Here is a 27,011-nt window from a genome sequence, read left to right on the forward strand (position 1 = left end):
GTGGTGTGCACTTTAAAGAAACAGTTTAGTATTTTGGAAAATGTATTCACTTCTTTTGAGAGTAATATGAGAAGACTAACGCTTCTTTTTTTATTTTGTAAATGAAAGCAGCACCTTTAAAGTTCACTTAATACCACATTTTACGACCAGTCCAGGGTGTACCCCGCCTTTTGCCCATAGTCAGCTGGGATAGGCTCCAGCTCGCCCGCGACCCTGACGGATAAGCGGTATAGAAAATGGATGGATGGATGGATATTAACACATTTTATCTCATTCTGCAAGCTACCAAATACCAGCCAACTTGTGGATTTCTAATTAATTAAGGAATTAAGTACAGCCAGGCTGTTTGAATGCTAAGCTAAGCTAACTATGTCCTTACCTCTAGCTTTATTTACCAGTAATTGACAGATCTTTTTTTTTAAGTGGCGCACATACAGTGCAGTCCAAACGGCAGTAGAGGAAGGAAAAGCCTTAAAGAGTTAAAAGCTTCTCCTGTTACTGACAGCTGACAACTGCCACAGGGTTGCAGGTGCATGAAGGAAGTACACAGCAAATTACTTTATTCCTTTTCTTTTTCATATTACAGTGGAGGCAGAAATCTCAGAGACAGAAAGTTGAAAAACCTGTGCAAATATATCCCATCTGCATGCTAAATACCACCGGAGGTATCTGAGAATAGTACATTTTTCTAATTTAAGTGAACAAACCATTTAACATACAAGACAGAAAACTGCCTTTGAGGTAAAAACTGATGTGATCTGCTGAGGATAAACTGACGGTTTTCTGTGCCATAATAATCCAGCCAAGCATCTAAAATGAGCAGTATTTATTGCCTTTAAACCACAGTCCATTTTGCATGCCGACTCATAGCTGAAGAGAGACTGCTCAGCAACTGGAAACTTCACTCTCACCATCCTCTCCTCTCCTGTACTCTATATAGAACTGTAATTACAATGTCTTCTTTTTCTTATTAACAGATAAGACTTTCATAATGGCTCCCTGGAGAGCCTGTCCAAACTTAATTAACGCTGCCTAAACAGTCCCCTCTCTCCTTCTGTCTCTTTCTCTCTTCCTTTTGCCCTCTATCTCTCTTGCTCTCTCTCCCCCCCTCTATTTGTCTCCATCCCTCTTATTAGGCAAAGGCAGCTGCAGGGAGAAGGAGTCCGCCTGTCATTGATAAGTGCTAGAAAGCACTGCACAGGAAAATGAAAGCTGGACTTGACACAGGCTTGACTCTGAAAACACTGAACAACCATTGGGAGGTTATTGCTGCTTGCTGCCATAGTGTGTGCTAATTTACTCAGTGGATTGAATTGTGTGTGTGTGCATCTGTGTGTTTGTGTGTGAGGATCTAATTCCTCTGAGCGGTGTAAGCCCTGAAATCGTGCTCTGATCTTCAGCTGAGTAGCCCGCTCTTTTTATTCCCATTTGTTTGACTTAGAGAGATTAGCCATTAATTACTGGCTAGAGAAATTAAGCACACACAAGCACACACACACACACACACAGTGTGGTGTAGAACTGTTAAATAGTGCTCATTACATAGGCCCTACTGCACAGGACAAAGACATATAGAGCTGAAACAGCAGGACTCTTTCTCTCTCACTCTCTCTCTCTCACACACACACACACACACAGCTGCTGGGGAAAATATTGGCTGAAAGATGCTGTTCTGGGAGAAATCTGTCAGGTTTTAGCTGAGTGTAACATCAACCTCCCGCATGAGAGTGCAGGGGATTAGCACTGAAGGGACAAGCTGACCAAAGCCAAGACAGGATGAAGACTATCACAAACACAAGACACCTGAGCAAGCACAAAGGCAGCGTTTGCACAGAGCCCATCAAACCTTTCCAAAAGCCTTTACATCATGTTGGGCTTCATTTAACTCTCTCCAAATGATTCCTTTGAGCCCCAGAGAACAGAACAGAGCCCTGACACACCCACATGCACAAAGATGAACTCAGACATCTTAACAATGGATCGAATCTTCTTCAACCTGTAATGTAAAGGCAGTTGCTTACAGTGACAAGTCCACAGATTATCAGCAGCTTAGGAGTTTTTCTCAGCATTTAGAATCTTTCAGCTCATTCTTGTAGTTTTATGGCCACGTCATGAGTCGCCCACAAGACCTTTGGTGTTAATGTGATTGCAATTTCTGTATGTTCAGCAGAGTGGCAAAAATCAACTAGTACAGCTGTAATTAATCAACATCATGTTAGGTTCTTTTAAGACTAGGACCCCAAAGCAGAGACAAACTCACTGGTGAGAGGGAACAAAGGTTCTTTTAATAAACTCCACAAAACTAAATACAGAAGCAGGCTGTGGAAGCAAGGAGCTGTCTGACTGAAAGATAACCTCGACAGGAGAGTCCAGGTAACTTCTGATGAGCCGCATGCATGGGTAGAGCGAGCAAGAATCTGGCAGCAAGCAGGAGTGAAGGCCAGGCTTAAATAGAGGAGAGAACGAGCTGATAGAACTCAGGTGTGTCTAAGCTGCCAACAGGAGGAGTCAGCCACACCCCCTGCCACCACAGGCTCTGCAAAAGGAACAGAAAATGGAAAGGGAAAGAGAGAGAGCACAAAAAGAAAAGCACAACGCCGAACCATAACACATCAACACACATTTTAAACCTACAGAAGTTTTAATGGATATAATAATACTTCTTTAAAAATTTAAATAGTCTTAGTACATCTTATAATTACATTCACTGCTTTTGCTCATAGTAGAGTGTTATTGCCTTCATTTTATTTGCAAATGCTCCAACCATTTATAAATGTTCTACAATCTATATATTCAACAATCTGAGGCATAAAAACCAGGATTCCCTGTGCTGTGATTAATGTCTGTGTCTGTTGCAATTTGCAAGAACCACTCCTCAGCCACGTTTAATCCATCTGACTAACAGTTTGCTTGCACTTGAAGAGTCAAGGTCACTGACAGAGAGCTGTTGCAGCAGCTCAGCTTCCATCTCCAAACATGTTTTATTCATTACGCTTCTTACTGCCTCACCTTAGAGCAGCATTGTATTTTCCTTCTCTTGCATGTGGCTGCCAGCACAACACAACAACACAAATATGAACAGACAACTACTTTTCATCGCTTGCTCCTAGAGTTTTCAGGAGGTGGAGAACACTGTCTGAGCGGTGCGAAGGAGAGCTGAAGATGAGGTCTGTACTGTTTGTGTCTGTCTCCCTCTAGTGGTGTGAAGACAAGGCTCGAGGTTCCACTGTGTGCTTCACATACACAGCACTTCATTAGCTCGTAAAATGGACCAAACATCAGCAAGGTAATTATCTGCCGAAGCACATATTTATTGTGAAACAAAAAAAAAAACAAAGCAAAACAAAAATGAACGACAAATAAAATGACAAAAAGCACAAGAATTGTAATTTGTCTTTATTGTTTAAATTCACCAAAATGTTTTCTGCATAACTACATCCAACAGCATTCATTATTGTCGTCACTGTAACCTCATCAACATCAGGGTGACGATCGGTGTGACATCATCAGTGCCACCATGATGTCACAGCATCATGACATGGCTCAAACGGCAGAAAAAAAAAAACTACTGACAGTCAAGTCCATCCCAGAGTCCATCGTCAATAAAAGCATCTCGCCGCTACCCGTGTAAAGCACAAACATTGCACATCAACTTATAGCATAGCATCAAGTGTCCTTAAAATTACTGCTTAAAAACCAAAGCCCACCCACCCCTCTTTTTAACATGGAGTCAAATAAAATCAGAAACATGAGTGGAGGTGTCTTCTCTTCAACCCATCACAGATTTATGCAGTATGATTAAAAATATGACAGTTCCTGCAGGTCTGTAGTGATAATAATGATGATTCAAACACCAATAGCACCGTGTGCGCTCATAATGCTCCTCTACTGTCACCTCATGCCTTTGCTTTCTTTTTCCTAAATTTCCACAGCTAATATTATTCATGCGCAGGGCTGCACTGTGACAGGAGTGAAACTGAATACAACATCTGACCTGAATAAAGACAACATACAGGTTTCTTTTGACAAATTGTGACATTACATGTGGTATTTGTATTTGAAATATATGTAGATTTGTACCTTTGGAATTTAAATTATTTCAATTTGAAGTCATGAATGTAGAGGCAGGGTCGTAGTCAGGATTTTAGAAATGCTAAGGTTAAATACAAAGTCCCCTCATGCAACCCCAAAATACATTATCCTCCATCACTGTCTAAATATGGTTTCAAAGCTGTTCTATTAATGGTTTTGGCTTAAAACAGTCAAATTTAGATGATTTTGACTCTGAATAAATATCAGAGTCTTTTTTGTGTATTGTCTCTCATATTGTGAACATGAAATATGGACATTTTGTCGGTGGACAGTTCTAGCTTCAGCTTTGTCTTTTTCAAACCTATTTTTTTAAACTGCAATTAAGCATTTACGGTTTCAGACCAGGTTAAAAGGATTTCTATTAAGTTTTCTAGATTTATACAATCTGAATATTTCATACTATACAATAGCGTCATTGCATTGATTCTGCTCTTTTCTGTCAGCGTTTGGGCTCTTCATGAAAGTGCTCATTTCACATTAAACTATAACTTACTATCTTATCTTTACATTTCTATCTCTACTATCTCTACTATTCCCTGCCTCATCTAATATACACTCATTTGGTATCATTTACCACTTTTCACATAACACTGTATATATCGTAGCTGTTTTATGTCCACTTGGTGAAGTTAATATATGGCTATAATCTCCTATAGGACCATCTAAATGATGAGGAGTTTTACATACAGTGTGCTCACAGATTCCCAGTTCTCCTCAGAAAAAATGAGGGTAAATAGAATTTAGACTGTGACATTGTTTATACTAAAAAGTTGCATTATTTTGACTATTATGGCTATGTTAGCTTTGTTCAAACATAAAGAATACTGTAAAGGCAGGGTAAGATCTGCTCAACAAGTGTCCTTCTACTGCAAGCCAGTCCATCCAATTCTTTTATAAAATGTTATTTTCTCTTCTGTCTTAATAACACTATGTAAACGATGATCTAGATGATACAGGAATGTGTGCATCCTGAAGAAAGTCTAGGAGTTTCAGGAACAGTCTGACCATCCTTCATTATAAATGCAGTGAAACTAAAAAAAAAAAACAATGGCATCACAACAATGTCAAGCCAAGTATCCCTCCCACAGTACTTGCATAAATCTCTTCATTAAATCATCTGCTATATACAATAATAGGTTTAATCGTTACATATGCGGCTCAACTGAGCCCAGCAAGTCTCTTGAACAGTACTACACCACAGTCCAGTGACCACATATTCATCCCTCTTCGTCAAGACCAAAAGAACCAAAAGTTAAATTTCCTTACACAGTAGAATACAGTAGACACCTTTCAATTAAAAGAACTGTTTTTCTACGAATACTGGTGTGTTCACATAATTGTAACAGACCCGAGTCAAAACACAAATAAGTTCAAATCCAAGTCATCATATAGTAAATGATTTTGTCTTTAACTTAGTGAGGAGTCAAACAAAGTCTGCAGCGAAGCTACAAAACAGAGCTGCATGTGAGTAGGATTTCAAAAAGTTATATTTGACCCAGGTCTGTCTAAGGGTTAGCAGACAAAAACTTCATAATCAGATGATGGACAGAACATAGAGACTAATTCTTGTTTTCACTGCTGAATCTGATGAAGGAAAAAAGTAAATGAAGTAATTCTTTTTAAAAGTACAGAAATGCCATCATAACCACAGACAACTAAGCCGCCGAGTTCTCAGTTTTGAAGAATGTAATAATTCTTTTTTTGCCATGAAATAAGGTGAGTGAAAGGTAAACACTCACTACATTTTTTTAATACAGTAATCCATTGATAATAATAATCAATGCACAGAAATAAAAGACAAAAGCACACAAATATCCAAAAACTGAAATTGAGACAGCTCAAGACAAGAGATTTTTTTTCTTTAGATTTTTCTTTTCTCACTGAAGTTTAAAATACACATATTAACGAGCTGTAGAAGATCTACATAGGAATTTGGATTCATCAAAAAAAGCACAGTTTTAAGTCAGTCCAGCTTTCCTGGCTTCATGGTGGACCTGTGGGACAAGTCCAAGATGGTCCAGTTCAGTCCAGTCCAGTTCAGAGGAGGAGACTACTGGCCATGGCTGGGGCACTACCATACTGATAACACAGCGCTGTGTGCCATCGTCTGCTGGGCAGATGGCAGTTAGTGTATGATGATTGCTGGGGCAGAGAACTACAGGAAGGTCGCTCTGGTCACGCTGTACTGCACCCACCCTGTTCATCCACACTGCACACATGTGTTAGGCAGGGAGCACAGTACAGCTTCATGCAGCTCAGCTCAGCTCAGCTCAGTTCAATTAAGCAGTATGAGGGGGCCTGTACAGTGGTGGTCACCACAGAAGAGGCAGCCTTCATAGAAATAGTGACAAGGGACCAAGAGGGTCTTGAAGAGCCAGTGAGGCCAGGGGCTCAGGGAGCAGAGAGAATACAGGAAGAGAGAGAATTATGGCTGAACATTTGCGCTGGTAAGAAGACTGAAGCAGAGCTTGGACCAGATGAAGGGGCTTAAGGGGCGGAGGAGTTCTGGAGGATGAGTAACGCAGCAGATGAAGCACGCAGAGAGAGAGGATAGACGCAGGCCAGGCCAGAGAAGAGAGGAGGAGCTGGGGATAAGGTGGGAGCAGAAGGGGGGTCCACTGGAGGTGAATTAATCAGACAGGAGGAAGGCCTGGACCAAGTGAAGGAGGGGACTAAAGCTCCAGAGTTTTCTCTGCCCATCCGAAGAGACACCTGGAGGAGAACAGTGAGCACATATAACCGACCTGCCTTTACCCACATTACAGATTCAGGCAGAGTTTTCATCCTACTTCTCTAGTTTTGGTTGCACTATCTGTGTGTCCTGCCATATAAAGGATCTAAAACACCAATATTCCTCTTTGACACTGACCAATCACAAGCCGTCTTGACGATGCTGATCTTTGAGGGGACATTTAAAAGAAGCTACCACAGCTTATTAGTACTGTAGCTGTGGTGCACCATCCACTTTTATTTAAAGTCTTGTCGTGGAGTCTAAACTGCCCCAACAGAGAGCCAAGGTTTGTAGAATGTGTTGTTTGCATATACTGTGTGAACTTATTGTCACATTAGCAACCAAGCTAAACCTAATGAATATGCTAACTGACTGTTAGTAAGCACATTAGCTCTTATTGTCCCTATTCAATAACTTTTTTCTCTTTTTAAATGGTGTGCTATAGTGCTACTGGGTAGCTACTGGGTTGGGCCAGCCGACTTAGCTCGCCAGCTGCAGCTGCTCACCAACTAGCCCTGTAAGTTGTGACAACATCACCAGTCTTCTGGCCCCACATATTTCATATGCATGAGCTAAAGTCACGTTGAGAGGTGACTGCTATTTCATGATGTTTCAAATCTCTAGAGGCTTTTTGATGTCTTGCTGACAGGAAAAGATAAGCAGTCCGATTAGTCAGAAACCCCCTGGAACTGTCTTCTTAGAAACATTGTGAGATGTGCTGTTAATTTTTATCTTCTTATCAATTATTTAGCATTTGTTAGTTATTCCTCTTGATCTAATTTCAAAGGGTGCCACTGTGTGTAAATACTGTTACATAATACCATATTTTAGCAGCACATAAAATACTTTTTAAACTGACTTCAAAAGGTGCAGGTGCAGAGTTGCCTTCCTCTGAGCACCACTGCAGACATGTGATCCCATCAGCCTTTCACCTGAAATCTGGACCGCAATCTAAACTCCAGAGGAGATCATCTTTCTGCTGTCTGGATCAAATAACTTGCCAAAGGCCTTTGGACTAAGAAAAATAAAATCAACAACAAAACATGTTTACACGTTTTATGCAGTTATATGTTGTTGGAGCCGTGTGATTTTGAATAATTAACAGTGCCCCGTGGAGTTTGTTTATTTACATTCAGTGTTACTCACCACAAGCCATTAAGTGGGTCTTTGAGGACGAGCAAACATTTTGAGTGCATTTCCTTCCCCATAAATCTTTTGCAAAGCTGACTGTTTTTTTTTTTTTCTAATTGAAAATTGTTCAAATCTTTTCTTTGCTTGTGATCATTACATTGCGAATAAAAACTCCCCCCAGCTTTAATTTTTATACATTGGTTTACCTTTTGTGACCTGTTTAGTTTGGCCCTGAAAGAAAACATGAATAACAAGTGTGTAATTAAGCTAGGCTGAGGTGTCATAATGTGATGGCAACAAGAAGATATTTGGTTCACGTGTTGTTTCACAGCTGTTTCATCTAACCCAGCCACAGATTCCACACTAACAGTATCAAATGGTTTCTTTCTCTCACTCACTGAATGAGCACGACAACTTAACATAAAAGTGCTGACATGATATGACCCACCGTCTAGTGGCTGTTTCCACTCAGTGTCACAGGACGACGACTTCAGCAGATGGTTTCAAGATGACGCGAGTTCTGCAGGGAGAAGAGAACAACTGCTTCACACACTGACAAAAAAAAAAATACTGTCGAAAAAAGTGTTTGCAGCTTGTCTGTCATGTATTGAACTACATTATGAGCTGTACATGTCTCACCGGTGTATCGTTCCACTGCCGCGGCAGGTCTTCTGGCTCAGGTGGGTAGGACATCCAGGACGGGCTACGGTACGAGGACGGCGGCGACATGACAAAGTAATCTGAGTAACCCGGACGGTTGGCTGATATAGCGTAGACTGCTGTTATTGGGTTTCCTGTGAGAAGTAAAGATGGTTTTAACCAATGACGGAACTTTGCTCATCGTACTGTCTGCATTTCAGCACCCCACCACTCCGCCATACCTGAGTAGGTGGTGATGGATTGGTCGACAGTGACGGCAGGGAAGGGGGTCCTGGACAGCGGCAGGTATGGGGCACCATTGTGCTGCTGGGCCTGCAGGTCTGAGGCCTCTGACACACGAGGCTTCAGACTAACATCAGGGGTGGAACTGTCAGTGGAGAGAGGGGGCAGATGTTATGCAGTAACCAAATAACTATTAAACAAATAAGCGTGCTTTTTACAACACTTGTTGGTTACAGCAGCTCAAAACTGAAACTCCAGTACCTCACCGGTGATGGAAATGGTGCTAATCTGTTCAACCTACTGAAATATTTCAAATTTCATGTCGGGTGTAAATCTTTGTTTATTTCTTGCTTTGTGAATTGAGGAAATAAATCAGCTGGAAAAGCAAAAGAGTTTTGTGTACGGTGGCCGCAGTTTAGATTAAAGCAGTTAAAGCAGTTGATGGTCATTTGAGGTTGAGGGTGTGATTTGTTTGTTGAAGTGTGATCGTTGGAAGCATTTGAAAGGCTTAAGTTTAAACCCTGTTGAAAGCAGGAGTCCCATTAAAGATGAAAACAAGTGCATTGTCATTTAAAGAGTAAGCGCTGAGAGCAGTTGAAATGGTGGTTAAAACTTAAACAATGAAAGCAACTGAACTTTCATTTACCACTGAGTAGCCAGAGGTTGCTGAGGTGTAGAAAATATTAACAGCTTAAGCGTCAGTTGGTATGTAAGCAGCAGCTGTAGAGTGTGGTAAAGTAAAGTATTGACTATATATGATATAATATATGTTATATTGAAAACATTTTAGCCACCATCTGTAACAGAAACCTGTTACTGAAATATAATATCAGACAAATCACTTGCGCAGGAAGTTAAATAAGAGACAATGTTGAAAACTTTGACACTTTGACAAGGGAATTTTGTCACATGTTAACAAATTGTTCAATTTGTTTGAACAATTGAAAATGTTTTATCAATTTAAGGGTAAAAATATAATCAAAAGCTGCTCTCAAGGCAAAAATCAAAGTCAAAATCAAAATACCCACATAATGTATATAACACAGCTTCATGTACATTTTAATTTCATTCACTCTTTCTCACTCTAAACAACAACATAATTAAATAAAATATTTGGTATTTCCCCACCAGAGTTGTTTTCCTGGCAATAATGAGAAAGCAAATAGAAAGAAATATAACTGCATCCAAACAATTTAAAAAAAGAAATTAGACTTTCTTTTTGATGTTTAGTTGAAATTTCAGACTTTGGTAGAGTTTGTTTTGGTACTTAGACTCATGCTCTCCCCATTTGAAAAATACTAACTATGTTCCACAGACGTGAACACAGTTTTCTGTTTTCAGTGTGACAGGTTTAGTCAGTATTCTTTCCCACCTCTTCTATATTGCAGCATCCTCCATTGCACTGTGGAAATACCAACCACAAGTTACATGTTACACTAGAGCAGGAGCCTGGAGGACAGATGATGTCATTGCCAGGGCTCAGGTCCGTAATGCACTGTGCACACTAATGCCTCACAGTGCGTACTAAAAAGGAATTAAAATGCTCCACTCCTCTACCCTGAGGGAACAGAGTAACTGATGTATGACAAGGCATCTGATTAACTACTAAAACATTTCTGTTTCTGGTTTTAAAACAAGAATAATGGTCACACACCCGTAGTTTCAGAATTATACATTCAAAAGTAAATCAGTAGTAGCTAGAGAGCTGTAAAATCACCAGAGCTGTGTCTGTCATACAAAATACAGACATTTAAAGCCCTTTTATACCTAAGTAATTTCCTAAGTATCTAAATAATAATTTAGATTTCTGCAAGCAATGAGTTTGTTCCTGTCAGTCTGCAGCACATTGCAGCTGGAACATTTTATTTTCCCATTTGTCCACTAGATGGCAAACACATCCCTCTATATGATACACAACAGCTGAACAGTCAATCACTCTCTGCAGTGCTAAAGTGCCCAGCAACACGGTGCACACAGCAACAGCATTTAAATGAAGAAGCAGCTCAGTTCAAAGGATGCAGACTAACATATGGGCCTAAGAGAGAGAAGCAACAGAGAGAGAGGGAGAGGGAGGGAGGGAGGGAGGAAGTGGAGGGCCATCAGTTCAAATGATGCTGATTAATATTCTCTAGCTTTTCTCTCTGTGTTCTCCTTTTTGCTCTCCATAGAATCAATACGTTTATCTTATACAGTTATTAGCTCAAGTGCTGCATTTTGATTGACTGATAACTCATCCAGGAATGCTTTTAAATACCATATGTGACCTTTTATTGCCATCTCTATATATGATTGTGAGCTACATGCTTAACACAATGGATGCTTCCCTAACTGACTCACAGTCTCTTACAGACAGTGCAGACTGTTCCATATTCATATTCATTAGATTTTTTCATTTTTATGTTGTTAAATATATTTTCTCATTCAAGTGTAATAGTTGTCTGTTTTTGTGTAAGTGTGTGTGTTACCGTCGTAGTGACGTTCCAGGTGGTGGTCCTGGTCTTGAGGGGATCAGAGGCGGGGGAGACCCGATGCCCATATCAGGAAGCTGGGTGAAGCGGAAACCCTGCAGAAGCCACAAATGAAATTTTGAAATACATTTAACTGGCAATGGACTTCACAGTATGAGCAGAAAACACACCAATTAAACAAGTCAAAGTCAAAATACAAAAGTGAGAAGACAACAAACAACAACAAACCAATATAAACAAATAAAAAGGGTAGAAAAATAGGATGGATGTCTGATCAGAGCGAAGCAGAAGATAAAGATTCAAGCTGCACGAGGCAATTTTATTTGTTGGTGAGCGTTCAATCCTCAGTTGCTTTAATCCCTGCAAAGCTTCCCTTGCTGATCAGCTGTTGGCAATGCACACACTGACAGCACTAATGACAGCTTTTCTGTATTCCCAACCTCTCTGTGCAAGTGTACAACAATTTAAGGATGTTAGTTTTCTAAAATGTTGTGAATGTGAAGAAAATTCAACCTGAATGAGTCTACATACAAATAACAATTCAGTGTGTGCAAATGTGTACAAAATTTGAATATGCATTGCATTTGCATAACCTAGACAAATTAAAAGATTAAAGTGACATATTTTGTCATTGGAGGGAACTCACTCCAACGAAATTTGTTCTCTGCATTTAACCCACCCAAGTGACGTGCACACACACACAGCAAACCCGGGGCAGTGGGCGACCGCGTGCAGCGCCCGGGGAGCGGTGGGGGTTAGGTACCTTGCTCAAGGGTACCTCAGCCATGGACACCGGGACGGGGAATCGAACCAGCGATCGGGTCCGACACCCTAACCGCTGATCCACATTTATTCATGTGTTTATTTATGTATTTACCTAGCTACCTGCACTACCAGCACTTTCAGGTCATTGTTGACTTGTACTGCATCATTTGTACTGGCATAGTATGAATGAAGTTGTGATATAAAACAAAAGCTGTTCTGCTGATTTTCAAATTTAAAATGGCTAAGTACAATAAATCAAGTGGCAAACTTACTCTGAATGCAATTTCAAAGTAACTGTACTCATTTGTGAAACTATATGCCTGTTCTCCACCACTTTTGAATGAGAATTACTGTGCTTCTCATTTCATAACAATTTCAAAACCCAAAACAGCAGCTTTGAACCGTAAATAAATGTTAGTTTACAGGCAAAACCTAAGGTGTATTAAAGTTAATGGATTAACCTGAGCAGCAGTAGTAGTTTGACATGGACCTGCTAGTTAAAATGGCAATGGACACATTTTCTGCTTTAATATATCATGAAGTCGAGTACAGTGTAATGGCTATGGAATAACCACACAGTGGGTGTTGGGGGGGTATTTTAGTGCCTTTAAGTTAATCTTTTGGCCCAGTCACATGGCTCTCTTTGACCTTGTTTCCAGCAGCAGCAAGAAGCTCTTATAAACCCACTGTACACCATACACTTTGTGCCCAGACAGCTAAAGCAAGTAACTTGGTGAAAAAGTGGACTATTATGCTGCCCAGTCGCTGTGAATGGTTTGTAACAACTTCTTTCCACTGAAGGAATGAAATTAAAGCAGATCATTGACAGAAAAGTTTACAACTAAAACTGAGTTGAGTTGAGTAGTTGGATTTTTTCTTACTGTCTTCTTTCAATGCTGTGCTCATGGATATAATAAACCCAGAACTATTTTTTTGGCTGAAGAGCACAGTCACAAAGTGTTTTGATTGTATTTTGGGTGAATCAAACTTCCTCCTTAGTGCTTACCGGTTTAGGCAGGCTACACTGGTGCATGTCCTCGTAGCCTGTGCTCCTCTGTCTGCCTCCGCAGGGGTGGTTCATGGTCCCCGGGGCGCTGGTCACCCCGTCACTGTAATGGCTGGTGTGGGACGGGTTGTAGGCTCTGTGGACATGATGGTGGTGATGGTGGTGGCTGCTGACGAGAGAGGAAATTTAACAAAAAGAAAAGTTGATTCAACGGACACACACCTACTCTCTTTTCTTTTGCCTGCTTGTTCTCAAGTAGATGAAATCTACTCTACTTTGTGAAAAACAGCTTGGAGTGGGCGGTACGGTCTTTAACTCTGGGATTTCAAATTGTGTATCAGGGAACCTTTTGCTTTTCTTTCCTACACAATACAGTAAATCATGCAGATGTGCTAAAAAATAAGTAGAAAATAAAAATAAACAGAAGTTTACTTGGTTGGAGGAGAAGGGGGGTCATGGTCCGGAGGTGCCAGGCTGAAAGCGTTGCCTAGCAACATATGCATCTGCGTGCGGACCTCGTCAATGGATGGCTGAGAGCTAAGTGTGGAGGAGTCAGAGCCACGGTGAGCTTTCACCCCCAAGCTGCCGTTTCCGGTGCCAGTAGATCCACCTCCATAACCCAGAGAGCTCATCAGACGGTCCACGTTGGTCTCCTCAAATGGTTCTGGTTCACCCTGCAAAGCACAAACGCACACTCAGTCAGAGGAATGGGTGGATACATCGACTTGTCCACTAAGTGATGAGGACATAGACACCGAAAGCACCTGTTACTGACAGGACAGTCAACATCTCTGAAACAGTGCGTGAATTTTTGGTTTCTTGAAAAACAAATGCCCTGGGAAATCCAAAGGATTTTGGTGCTGAACTAAAGTCAGTGAGTCATGATAGGCCCGAGTGTAAGGCTGCAGCGGCATCACACATCTGCTGTTTCCCACTAAATTTGAAAGAGAGGAGATCAAACTAAAGCACTTATTCCACATTTATTTCTCTCACCATAACTGAGACTCATTAGACCTGGACCCTCTACGAGCAGGTACTACTACAGGTATAATTACAGCAGTATATCAGATACAGCAATATACGACACTATACAGTTTATTAGGTGTTAATTCCGAGGATGTAACTGGTAGTGCTGTTGAATTGTATTGCATTATAAAGAGAGATGTTTCAATTATTCAGCTGACCCTCAGAAGATAGAAGATCAGATAAGTTGAGTGGACAAAATAATGCAAACACTCTCAGTGCGTATAAAGATGCTGGACTGTTTGTTTCCAACCCTTTTTTGTTTGACATGCCCCTTCAACAGCATAGCCTATAAAGCAAAAAATGTCAAACTAAACTATACTAAGTCAGTTATATAGAGGTGGACATTATTCTAATAGTTTTTCAAGACAGGCCCAAATGATTGATGCTTGGTGTTGTCTTCTTTTTCAGAACATTTGGTTTACATCCATACTTAGCGCCATTTTTATCTAACACACAATATAGGTATTGTATTTATCTATTTTGACTTTTCTGTTTACTTCCACACACCCCTATAAATCTTATAAATGATAATATTGTCCAACGTTATAACCCAGCCCTCACACAGTATAAACCCATACATAAACAACACAATACACATACATGAGAAATGGGCAAATAGGCTATAGCCACAAACCATCACTAACATCAGTAAGTATACTGTAGCAGGCTGCATACAGCAACAATTCTAAATGATGAAAAGCAAACTGATAAGATACCTGTAACTACTGTATGAATACACACAAACATACATGCTCCTGCACGAACACCCTCTGTTCTCCAGTTTGCTGCATCCAAGGCTATTAACCACTATCGAGCCTCCCATCTGAATCCATGAATAGGCTATAATCATATTCAGAGTCATTGACATTCAGCTAGGTAGCACGGTCGCTGCGTTACTGTGGTGCAGCGGCATAAAGAGATTTCATTCACACTCACTCTATCGCTCCTCATTTTATCTCCTTCTCTCTCAGGCTTTCTTCCTGTCTCCTGTCCTCCTCTTGCTGTTAAAATGAAGGAATCACCTTTTCTCTAATCTTTTTGTCCTTTCCTCCGTTTTCATCTTACATTTTTATCTTTGTTTTCGGCACAGGTTGATAAAGTTCATCGAAAGGTGATTTGATAATCCTCTAGGTGTGAGCTCATGGCATCAGAGTAACAGAGGGAAAGGAAGGATTAAAATTATAAATGCTCTCAGGAGATTATTTTATTAGTTTGATAAAGTGGCAGAGCTTTACTTTGCCACAACCATCATGTGACCCATTTAGAAGAAGAAGATGGATCCAGCCATGGTTTCATCATCACTCTGTATGACTCACCTGGTCAGAGGTTGGACCCAAGCTTCAGTGTTACAGTTTATTACAGGATCCAACTCCAAAATTCTTTAAAGCCTCACATGGTGTTGCTGTGAGGTATTATATCATACAGTAAATCCCTCACACGGCCTTTGTCCTTTGTTTTAAACTCTTCGATCGCTATCATTTTTCAAACTCATCTTAAAACTAAATTTTATTCACAGTCCTTTTCCCTCATCTCTACCTCTGTACACTACTGAGCTGATTTTTGGCTCAGCGTTTTAAAATACATCAAAGCACAGTGACTTGGCTTTCATCAGAAGTCACTCACATCGTAGCCGTTGTTTCGAATGCCCCTCCTGGATCTTTCTCTCAGCACCAGCAGGTCCATCTCTGTCTCTACTGGGCTCGGGCTACTCAGGGACTGCCGACTCCAGTAGGTGGGCTCCCTTGGGTGGGAGTACCTGATGGACAGGTGCAAGAACGAACACATTAACTCTATAACTACAGCAGGACCGTAGTGCAGTTACTGCTGAGGGCACTCTCAATGTTTTGAGAAGAGCATTAAAAAAAAAACCAACTTAAATTATGTGTGCATAAAATTTGAGAAAGGATGTATTTTGGTGTAGGACAGAAATGTAATCCATAAAAATAAAAGATCTGTATGTCTGTTTAAGTGAGAGCAGCACACACACACACACACACACACACACACACACACAGAAAACAGAGAGGCAAACAGCCTCACAGAAACAATCAGTAAAAATTGTGTGACATGATTAAAATGGCCAGTGAGCAAAAACAAGAATTCATTTAGGCAAAGCTCTTTTACTGCTTAAAAAGTGTTTTTCACTTTGAATCCCGGACATCACTTGTCAATCAAACTACAGCATAAAACTGTGGCATCCATGGATTTTCTGCTCAAGTTACAGAAGGCTGAAAGTGAACAGCAAATATAAGAGGATTTCTGCAAAGTGTAAAGGTTGAAAGTGTTCAATCAGTTAGTGAAAAAAGAAGCAAAACGGACGATAATCTGCATGGAGTGAAATATTAATGTGCTGACCCAAAATCACCTCTCGATCACTCCTTACGCGTTGCTTGGAAAATCTACTCTCCAGCTACACATCCAGAGTAAATGTGTAATTCTTTGTGGAAAAATACGATTTATTTATGGATTAATTATTACAGATTAAACAAAAAACAAAAATTACTTAATAATAAAAGAATAATTTAGAATAATAATAAATAAAGTAATTTTATGTGTTATATATATATGTATTTTAATAAAGAAATAGAACATAGCTTTGCTAGTGATTTTGCCGTTTCTTCTAACGTTTTTATTAAACATGACATTTGGTTGGATTTTATCTTGGGCAGCCAATATTTGAATATATTTGATTTGTTTAACCATTTGCTGTGCAGTTAAGACTAATGAAAGTAGTGATTAAGGGGGCATTCATATACTGTATTTTAAGTGTTTCATTTTTTTTTATTTTGTAACATTTCTTCGTCAGTGACCAAAAAACATAATCTTACACAAGGAGAAGAAATGAACTGTGTCATATTTAGCTGATGGCTAATTTCCTTCTGGGATTATACGTAATTTTGAATACCGGTAATCCCTATTTTTCTGACATCTCTGGAAGTCTGCTCCATACCTCTTGTGACATCCTGCGAATGAGGCCCTCTTCTCCTCAGCGGTCATCGGCTCCTTGACCCCATTGTCATGCCGACTGTGCCTGGTGTCACGGTGACTGTAACCATGGCTGCCGCTCTCAGAGAGAGAGAATTCTCCGTACCCCTTCCTGCGGGCCTTCTGACGCAGTTTGTTCCTGTAGTGCTCAATGTCTGACTTCTGCTTCAACCCACCGTGGTTTGCCTGCAAACAATCCATTCAAGTAGTAAACGCAAGTATTCTCGTTTTCCTGTCTCTACGTGCTTTGAAGCAGTCTACTGAGTGCTGTTTATTTATTTTATTATTTGTTTATTTCTGTCTTTTCTTTCTTCTGCCAAGACAGATCAATGTGTTCGAGCAACCATTCCCTCCAGGTCAATAATCAGAGTACGTGTCACGCCCTAAACATGATATTTTCTGCTAATGTGCACCAATCAATTGCAGATGAACTGGAAAAACCCGAGAGCCCCTGAGGGGATTTTCTGATACGATGTTAATAGATTTAGAAATAATTTATCATCAGACTGTGTACATCCCTGTCTCGGCTGCAGAGAGGTACAGAGAGGATGAAAAGGTAGGAGGAGAAGAGTGAGAAGTGACAGGCTGAGTGAGGAGAAAGTGACAACAGGGGTGAGAGATTAGAGAAGGAGAGGAAACATAGTGTTTGTAGCAACAACAGCTAAATTCAGTATGAGAGCAATGTGTCCCAGTGGAAGCGTTATGATTACACCACGGTACAGGAAGTGCAGGATAGCAGGCGCCTGAAACTGAACAGTGTAATATGAAGCAGTGGTTCATGAGCTTTTTTGTTCGACAGCCCAGTCAGATGAACAGACTGTCACAGACACCAAACGTGTTCATTTTAATTGATTTTAAACTAGTACTGCATGTATACAAGTGTGAGTTGTTACAACATTTTTATACAGCTGAACCGTTCTTGCTTGGTTTGGTCACATTTGTATTCGTAGAACCAATCTTACATTTAGCTTACTATTTTAAACATATGCCCATTACTTTTATTTTAGCCACATATTCACGACTTTTATTATAATTGCCATTCCTACACATATAACAAACTCAATCGGGGCTGAAGTTTCTGCAAACCCCAGGTTACATTCAGCCCCATGTGAAAATAATTGGTAAGGCTCATTAAACTAACCTGTTACAAACTCTGCCTTCATCAACATTAAAAGCTGTGTTTATACAGGCATTTTAGAACAGGAAAATTTCAACATACATGAAAACTTTTTCAGAAGAGCTTTGTGTGTGTGAACCTCTGTTATCTTGAAGCTACACATACTGCGTTTTTTTGCACCGTATTGTATGTTTCATGCAGAGGAAGTCTAATCTCCGTAGCATTTTGTTTAAAGGTGAGGCTTTGTGGCTTCAATATGTCAACCATTTATTTATTACTTCTAATCCAACCGTTTTACTTGCACTCTCCAACACAACATCTAGCTCTCTGGTGTTACAACTGGAACAGCAGAATGAGTAACACAAAGCATCAATAGTTCCAAAAATAGAAATGGACCAAACACTATGATGAAAAAAACAACTGCCACACTACAGTACACAAGTACCAAATGCTGAGGTACTGTATGTACCTGTGTGACTCATGACGATGATGTTCTAGTTTCTGTCTATACTGTCATCACTGCAGACTCACCACACAGACGAGTATGATAAAGGCTTGGGGGTGTGTGTAGATTACATATGTGTCTGTGTGTGTGCATGTGTGTGCGCAGACTCACCTCCCCGTTGAGGACCACAGAGTCTTGGCTGTGCGATGAAGAGGAGGGATAAGAGTAGGTTGGCTGGGCCGTCATGGGTTTGATGGTGATGAGACGCAGAGAGCCTGAATGGTCTTCATATGGGTCTGGGAAGAAGAGGATTAGTGAAGAGGTTAGCGACAGTCAGACAGAGAAAGTCATTCCAGCAAGCTGAGATGTTGCAATCATAGGAATTATTATTATCCAGAGCAGTATTATTCAGTCCTCTGAGTGCAACCGAGGGACAAAGCTTGCAAATTTAGTCAATCATTGCTGTTACTGTAAAATGATGTAAAATTATTTAGTTTGTGTCCAGAAAGCTTTTTAGCCCTAGAATGAGTTACACAATGTTGAAATGCATCTGTGTTTGTGTTTTAAGCTTGCTAATTTTGTGTCCTTGTGCACTGCTCCTTCATTGTCATTCTACAGGAGGGAAGTGCAGGGAACTTTGAGATTATTGCTGCTATTCTTATGTCTGTATGATAATATGAAGCTAGAGTCAACAAAGGATTAGCTTAGCTTAGCATGAAGACTGGAAACAAGAAGAAACAGACAGCTCTGTCCAAAGGTGATAAAATTACACCAAGCATCTGTAAAGTGCACTGACGTTTTTATTCCCTACAAAAACCAAATGGTTTTACACGAGGTTATGTGCAGAGCCAGGCTAGCTGGCTACCTTTGTATCAAGTCTTTATGCTAAGCAGGGCTGACTGTAGCCTTATACTGAACTGAGAAATATTAAGCTTCAAAAAATGTTTTGGTAAAGTACTGAGTAAAGCATTGTAGCTCGGACAAAGTAGCAGCAAAAAGTGTGTGTGTGTGTTTTCGTGATTCGTGAGCTCTGAAAGCCTGCTTTTCAACTTACTTCCAGGTTTTGTATCTTGTTTCTATGCTTACATTGGCCTTGCTCTGCTGTAACACACTTCAAAATAATGGAATTTGTCTAATCTTTTTCTAATGTAAGATTTTCTTGTTGTCATGACAACTCTACAAAATCAGATTGGAGCAATACTCTCTCAAAAAAAAACCACACTGTGCAGTTTTACGTGGTTTGCCTCGATGAGGAAACATCAGCTGTCATCCTCTCACGGTATACGGGACTCTCTGTATTTATGTGTGCATGTTGCGGGGAGCAGCAGATGGACAGTGTTGTGTTGTACCGGGTTCACCCTGACTCACTGCCTGACTGACATCATATGGCAGACTGCTTCGTTGTAGGGTTACAACAGTCTGTCATTAACTCAGCTCCACACCAACACTGTTACCATTCATCCTGGCTGGAGCTCAGCCTGCTTTATTTGTTTCTGTGTGTGAACCGCCTATCAGAGTATGTCAGTGAAGGTCAGGACAGGTGGCGTCACGAGCAGCAGAGGCTGTGAACCAGATTGGAAACCACGACACTGCATGTAAATAATGCGCACTCTGAGCATTGCTGGCTGCCGTAAATTCACTTCTCCCACTGTCACAACAGATGCTGAATGTTGACTTGTCATCTTAATCAAACATGTTAAGTGTTTTCCTGAAATGGCTGAGTGGTGTTGAAATGAAGTATACTGATCATGTAACTCTATTACTACAAAATACAAGTTTGAATTATTGTAATAAAATAAGTTAATTTCGCAGCCACTAAGTTTAATTTTTTACGAGTGATTTTTGTTCATGAAGAGATAAATACTGTCTGCTGCTTGTTGATAAATACTTTGCTTTGACTGTTTATCACTCTGTCTGCTGTGTTACAAGTATAAGATGGAGTTCACAATCCACTAATCCTCTTGTGGAAGTCATTCTTTTATTTTCAGAAAAACATTGATCATAAAAATAATGCATTTAAAGACCAGTGTCATTAACATTTAGCTATACAATAAAACGCCAAGGATTGATTTTAAGATGAAGATTGATTTATCTGTTTGATTGATTGATTGATCTATGCCAGGACCTTTGGACTAGTATGTCATCCTTTCTCTCACCTTCACCAGGGTGGGATCAGTAATGAAAAATAAATATTGTAACACAGTTTGATTCCACTGTAACCTGGAATTTCCAAACTGAACTGACTGGTTCTCAGTAGTTCAGCCTAAAGAGGGTGAGTAATCCATTAGAGCAGTGCTGTTCTCAAATACACAATGAGATCAACCATACATACTAATCATACTAACTGAAAACATTAAATGTTTTTTCCCCTCACAGTATAACAGCCACTTTTACCTAAGTCAAAGAGCTGTTAATATAAAGAAATGCTGAAACCTCATTAAGCTGATCTGATAGATTGAAAGCACAGCAATGATTAAAGACACTCACAATGTATCAAAGAAGCTAGCTGAAATAGGTAATATCCTTTATGTCTCTCACACACACACACACACACACACACACACACTCAGTATCGTTTTCATGCCTTATGGGGACATTACATAGACTTACATTAATTTCCTTACCTCCTTCATTAATTTCCTTCCTTTATTTTAAGCATAACCATAACCATAACTTGCCTAACCTAGCAGTAACCAACCAAAGTAGACACAATGGATGAATGTGGAGATGGCCAGGCCAGGACCCCTGTGCCAGTGCACCAGTAACCACGACTGTGGATAAACAAAAAATTATTACTCTTGTAAAACTAAACCCAACCTCTACCTAACCTTAAATCAAGTCTTTACCCTAAAATTTAATCATTTACATCAAGAGGATATGAATTTTGTCCCCATAAGCAAGATGAGTCCCCAAGTGTAACTGTGTAAACAGATTTTTGTCCCCACAAGGCAAGTAAAACACACACACACAGAGCACAGAATTAATTTTAACCTATTCCCATTCTGGTGTTAGAGAACATGATGCCTGCTACTATTGGTGACAAGTGAGCTGTTTACTCCAAGCTCTCCATAAACAACAGATGCTGGTGTAATTTAAAATATAAATAAAAAGTATGGCATAACTACAGTCCAACTTCTATTGATCATTTGACATTTTATGTTGTTTTCATTTCTTTTCCTGTTACTGTATTAGGTGTTTAATTAGAAGTCTATGGACTTCTGAGGTACACTAGCCTTGTTCAAGACAATCAGTTCTGTTCTTAATGGTCCAACCAGCACTCTCTTTGTACCTGACTATGGCAAGAAATTTGCTTCAGATTTTAATTGAAGAGACTGAGCGAATTCAATCACAGATTTCTCCAGATGAATAACATCTATCCACCTTCAACAACAATCTTGCTACCCAGTTTCAGTCCATTAACATCCCAGAATTTGGTAAATTAATTTCACAGATGAAATCATCAGCCAGAATTTTTGAAAGCCATCCCAGCTAAGTTGTTAAAAGAGGTATTCTCCACTAATGCTTCTTTAATTTTACAGAATAATAAAAGCGCCGTGGCATCTTTCCAAATTGTTTTTTTAAACACACACACACACACACATTTTCATCCAAGGTGCTGTAAAAAATTATCTCAACCCATTTAATCTCTTTTATGAATAACAATATTTTTCGCACTTTGTGACACGCAGTCAGTGACACAGCACCAAAAACAACCCCAATGAAGGTCTCTGATGATCTACATTTAACTGCTGATAAAAGTGATAATCCTACTTAATCCTACTTCTTTTAGATCACTAACAGAACCTTTTCTGTTGTTTTGCATAGTGCCTGCTCTTCTGTTGAACCATTTAACTGTGGTGTTCCTCAGGGGTCCATTCTTGGACCTCTTTTATTTTCAATATACATGTTCAAATCATTGTGTCTAAACATTGTTATACAGATGACACTCAGTTATATGTCCCTCTTGAGTCCAATAATCCTGGCAGTTTAGATAATCTCTTCTTACAGCTCAGACTGCCTCTAACTTAAGGAGATACAGGATAGTTGTTTCTAGTCCAAGCAAAGTGAAGCCAGCCAGCTTCTGGCTTAGACATAAGAGTGGTATCAGTCCTCTGAATCAGGAAAGTGAATCAGCATATTTCTCAAAATGCTGCACTGTTCTTTTAACCAGGCAATAACAGTGTGACCACTCCAGTCTTACCTTCAAAACATATGACAGTTTTTGAGAAAGCTGGAAATGTCAGAAAAGACTTTGAATATCTGCAAGTAGCACACTCGTGCAATGTTCTCCTACTGTATTATAGAGATTGTTGTGAATTTTTCTTCTTTTGTTCCTGTTATTATATACATAATATTATATATATTTTATTATATATATATATATATTACTTTTCCTCATGAGATTTTGTATACAGTCCTGCCTTCTAACACAACTATGCATCTAGTTCAGAAGATTTACGCATTTATTAATTTTTCATTTTCTTGAACAGAGCTTCAGTCTGCTCTAAACTACTTTATCTGTCTACTTTATCTTTCTTTTTTTCCTCAAAACAGCACTTCTATCCATCTCTGTATCTCTGTGTACAGTAGTGACAAAATGAAACAATTACTCATCCTTCCCTCCTCTCCTCTGGGAATTCATTTATTCGCTTGCATAAACACTATAAATCACACAAATTACTGTGAACGTTGGTTTGCTGATGCAAAGAGATTGAAAATCACAGCGTCTGAGATTGTCGCTGAACAGAAACAATGTTGCAGCATTATCAGTGATTAGAGAAATGTTTACACAACCGATTGTGAGTCTTCTCAGCTGAAAAAAGATCTGCCAGGCAATCTGTTGAGCAAGTCATATCAAAGATGTACATTTAGTGCCTCCACTAATAACAGGTGTTAGGGGTAAAAGTATGTATATCCTATAAATATGTGTCTCAAAAGGAAACCTTGAATGTGCTTATTAAGTGTATTTACTAGATACTGGACTTTAGGAACCTCTCTGATCTTTCAAGAAAACCAATATTAGAAAGATTTGATGAGTTTTGAAGCAATGCATTGGATGCATCCATTATTAGGAATGCCAAAGTCACTTCTGTACTATTGTAATGTCAGTTAAAACCTGTTTCAGAAATTAGCTTGTATGAAAATTAGCCTCATTAAGTGCCCTGTGTTACTGTACAGATATACAGAGAGAGGCATGTGGAGTGAAGATAACTTTAGTCAAGTTGACCTGTTATGTGTTATGTTAAGTGCAAGTAAAGCTCCCCAACAAGAGTAAATTCTGAATGTATTCCATCTAAAAACAAGGATGCATAGTTATTTGACCTGTCCAGGGTGCACCCTACTTCCCACCCAGTGTCAGTTGGAACAGGCTCCAGCTCCTCCAACCCTGCAAAGTGGTGACAGATGATGGCTAGTTGGATGGATGTTTGATTCCACTTATTGATTCCATTTATTGTGGTCATTTTTTCTGCTTGTCATGGATGTTGCAAGTTAGCGAGCTATCTAAGCAGGAAGATGACATTCTTATACTCAAACGTACCACTGAATGACTGGTCTATTGGTCTAACTGGAGGACAAAAGCGTCAGTAAGCATGATGCCAGACCTATTGGATTATTGAATAAATCAAACCAGACAATAGATTTGAATTCTGATTTGTTATTCTCTGCTCTGTAGGAAATAAATTGATTTTTAGCTTAAATGACATATTTATCACATTTCTTGGTGTAGTCCTGGCAAAATTGTGGACATAACATAACATACATATATAACTAATGACTTCAGTAGTAATAAATAAAGAATTTACTAATGCTTTCTCATAACCTTCTACTATTCGCTTAGAGACATTCTGTCTTTGAATAAATGGGTGTAAAGGACAAAGCATCTAAAGTGTCTAAAGGAGGATAAAGACCAGTTAAAACACACAACCTGGAAACTCAAATTTTGCTCATATCAATACATGTCAGTAAAGTATAAGTAGAAGAGATAATTTCTAATATACCCACAATAAAAAAGATGGAGGAAAAAAGGCTCTGCTATACCACTTTAATTACACTGACAATTTGTTTTTAACAACAGGTTGACAGTGTATCAGTGTCTTTTCTCCCAGGGTGAGGATCTCTCTAGTTTTAATGTGCAAACCAGGTGCTGTGAGTTGTATGGATTTCAATAACACCTGATGTGACAGTACGCTGTCACAACTCTTTTCACCCATGTTCTTGGATTTTCCTCTCTGATTCTACTCAAAAGTAACTTAAGGTACATGCCCTGCCAAACGCTGGCTTTTATCTCCGAACAGAATTTCCAGCTTTGCATGCTGAAATGAGGTAAGCCAACAAAACGAAAGCACCTGAAATACTGAAGTACCAACATCTGAAATGTCTCCTTTGGTTTGTGTGTATGAGAATGTGTGAGGAATGAGCAGACATGTGAGAGTGTGTGATATGAGTTTATGTGTCATCACTCACAGTTCCATGATGCAACAGCAGACTGAGTCAATGTTTGTATAAATGAGTTCACTCTTTGTGTTCATGTACACATCATTAGCTCATATTAATGGTCCTCTGGGTAAAATACCATAGTATCAGAATGTGTGGGTGTGAGTGCTGGGTCAACACATACAGGCTAGTGTACGTGTGTTTCATTTTTTTGGTCATCGATACTTATTTCTAGTGGACTTTGTGCAAGGAACAAACATCCATCAGTGTGTGTATCTGTGTAAGAGTTTGTTCTTCACTTGATCCTTTTTCTTTTCTCCCTAACTTGTCTCCATGTATTAACCCGCCCTCCATAGTTCCTCCTCCTCACCGTTGGTGCTCCTCTTGTGCAGCTCTTCCTTGCCGTTCTTGCTGCTGCTGCCGGTCGTCGTCCTTCGGGCGGAGGAGCTCTTGCTAGTGTTCAGCTTCCCGGAGCCATTACTCGACATCGAGCCGTCTTCCTCGCTTGGCAACCGCCTGTAGTATCCATGGCAACAGAGAGAGGCAAGTGTGTAAAGAAATAAAAGGAGAGCTTGTGAGTCTCAGTGTGTATACAAAGAAGGCATCACCTCACAGTTAATGCTGCCAGCTCACAGTCTATCAACTTTAAATACAAACTAAAAATTTATGATAACATTAATGGAGGATTTAAAACTCCTGAAGACATAATAAATTTAATAAAAAAAAAAAATACAATAGACATGTGGCTAAAAATGAAGGGGTTAATTTTGTCTGCTAATAAAGATGGGACAAAATGACAGATCCCCAAAGACACAACAATAACTGCAACCCAAAATTAAGAGATTATTAAGAACTACAATGTGAAATGCAAAACAATGTGATATATTTGGACAAATACTCAAAAATATGGTTCTGCTGTCACATCCTGCCAGGAGCTCTGGGATTAAGTGACCTCAAGACCTCAGACTGCTATCAATGTTATTAGTATTTGGGCAGAAGTACTCACTGTAAATAAACAGGAAGTTTTGTTCATCAGTTGTTTATGAACATCACTGGTGGCTGATAATTCTCTGACAAACAAGTTAAAGTTATTGGCATTTATTGTGAGTAAATGCTGGAGCTTTCTTGTGGCTTCGTGGTTGGTTTTGTCTTTTTGTAATCTTTTTCTATCTCTTAATGGTTGATTTGTGTCTCTTTGTGGGCACTGCTATGTAGTTGCTTGACTGACTTTCCCAAAACATATAACCAGTGATTTGACGCAGAAGTTCTGGTCCAGGAGTCCTGGGAATGTACTGATAGGTCTGATACTAATGAGCCAACTACCTGCAACCTTCTGACTCCAGTAGGGGGGAACCGGGAGGGCCGATCAGGCTTGCGCCACCCCTGACAACCCTTCTGGTCCCGCCCCTAGTTGTCAGACCACACAAAGGAGCATAAACAATGATTTCTGATTCGTTAATTTTAACATTACCTGCTAACGAGGCAAACTATACAAGAACTGTACTATGGTATTCAACTGTACACTGTAGCCCTTACATTATTGTTTAGGAATGATAAGAATTTTGGGTTGCAGTGTTTGCAATGCCACATTTACATTTTTATTTACTGAATGAATCCCATAAAAAATATTACACTAAAGCAAGAAAATGTTGGGAAAAACAGCGCACATAAAAACAACAAGTACAGCAGCAACAATCCTGAATTTGTTGGGCACGTTGTTCAACTGCCAAAGGCCTTGATGGAAACTGGCCAGGATACATGTATGTCACTTGGACACACACACACACACACACACACACACACACACACACACACACACACTCTAGAAAAGTCAATAAACTGATGCAACAACATGAAGACAAATATGTACAGCACTTGCTGTCTTTGTTCTTGCCTCACACACACCAGGCACGTAAACCATGTACGAG

General features: G+C 39.7%; 1 protein-coding gene across 3 annotated transcripts in view; it reads right to left on the reverse strand.

Moving 5' to 3' along the window:
- Nucleotides 1-3,393: 3,393 nt before the first annotated feature.
- Nucleotides 3,394-27,011, reverse strand: part of kiaa1549la (KIAA1549-like a) — a 99,859-nt gene continuing 76,241 nt past the window's right edge. For 2 of the 3 annotated variants that reach the window (XM_046393019.1, XM_046393021.1), the window contains 11 exons: nt 25,454-25,599; nt 18,820-18,944; nt 17,052-17,272; nt 15,725-15,857; nt 13,508-13,749; nt 13,076-13,244; nt 11,302-11,399; nt 8,836-8,981; nt 8,594-8,748; nt 8,403-8,474; nt 3,394-6,804 (listed from right to left, as the gene is read on the reverse strand). In XM_046393019.1, the coding sequence (XP_046248975.1) occupies nt 8,445-8,474; nt 8,594-8,748; nt 8,836-8,981; nt 11,302-11,399; nt 13,076-13,244; nt 13,508-13,749; nt 15,725-15,857; nt 17,052-17,272; nt 18,820-18,944; nt 25,454-25,599 (1,465 nt within the window). In that variant the 3' untranslated portion in view covers nt 3,394-6,804; nt 8,403-8,444. The remainder of the gene's footprint in view (nt 6,805-8,402; nt 8,475-8,593; nt 8,749-8,835; nt 8,982-11,301; nt 11,400-13,075; nt 13,245-13,507; nt 13,750-15,724; nt 15,858-17,051; nt 17,273-18,819; nt 18,945-25,453; nt 25,600-27,011) is intronic. The other variant, XM_046393020.1, reaches the window with a different exon arrangement.

The sequence above is a fragment of the Scatophagus argus genome, chromosome 7 (assembly GCF_020382885.2).
Source record: "Scatophagus argus isolate fScaArg1 chromosome 7, fScaArg1.pri, whole genome shotgun sequence".
NCBI lineage: Eukaryota > Metazoa > Chordata > Actinopteri > Scatophagidae > Scatophagus > Scatophagus argus.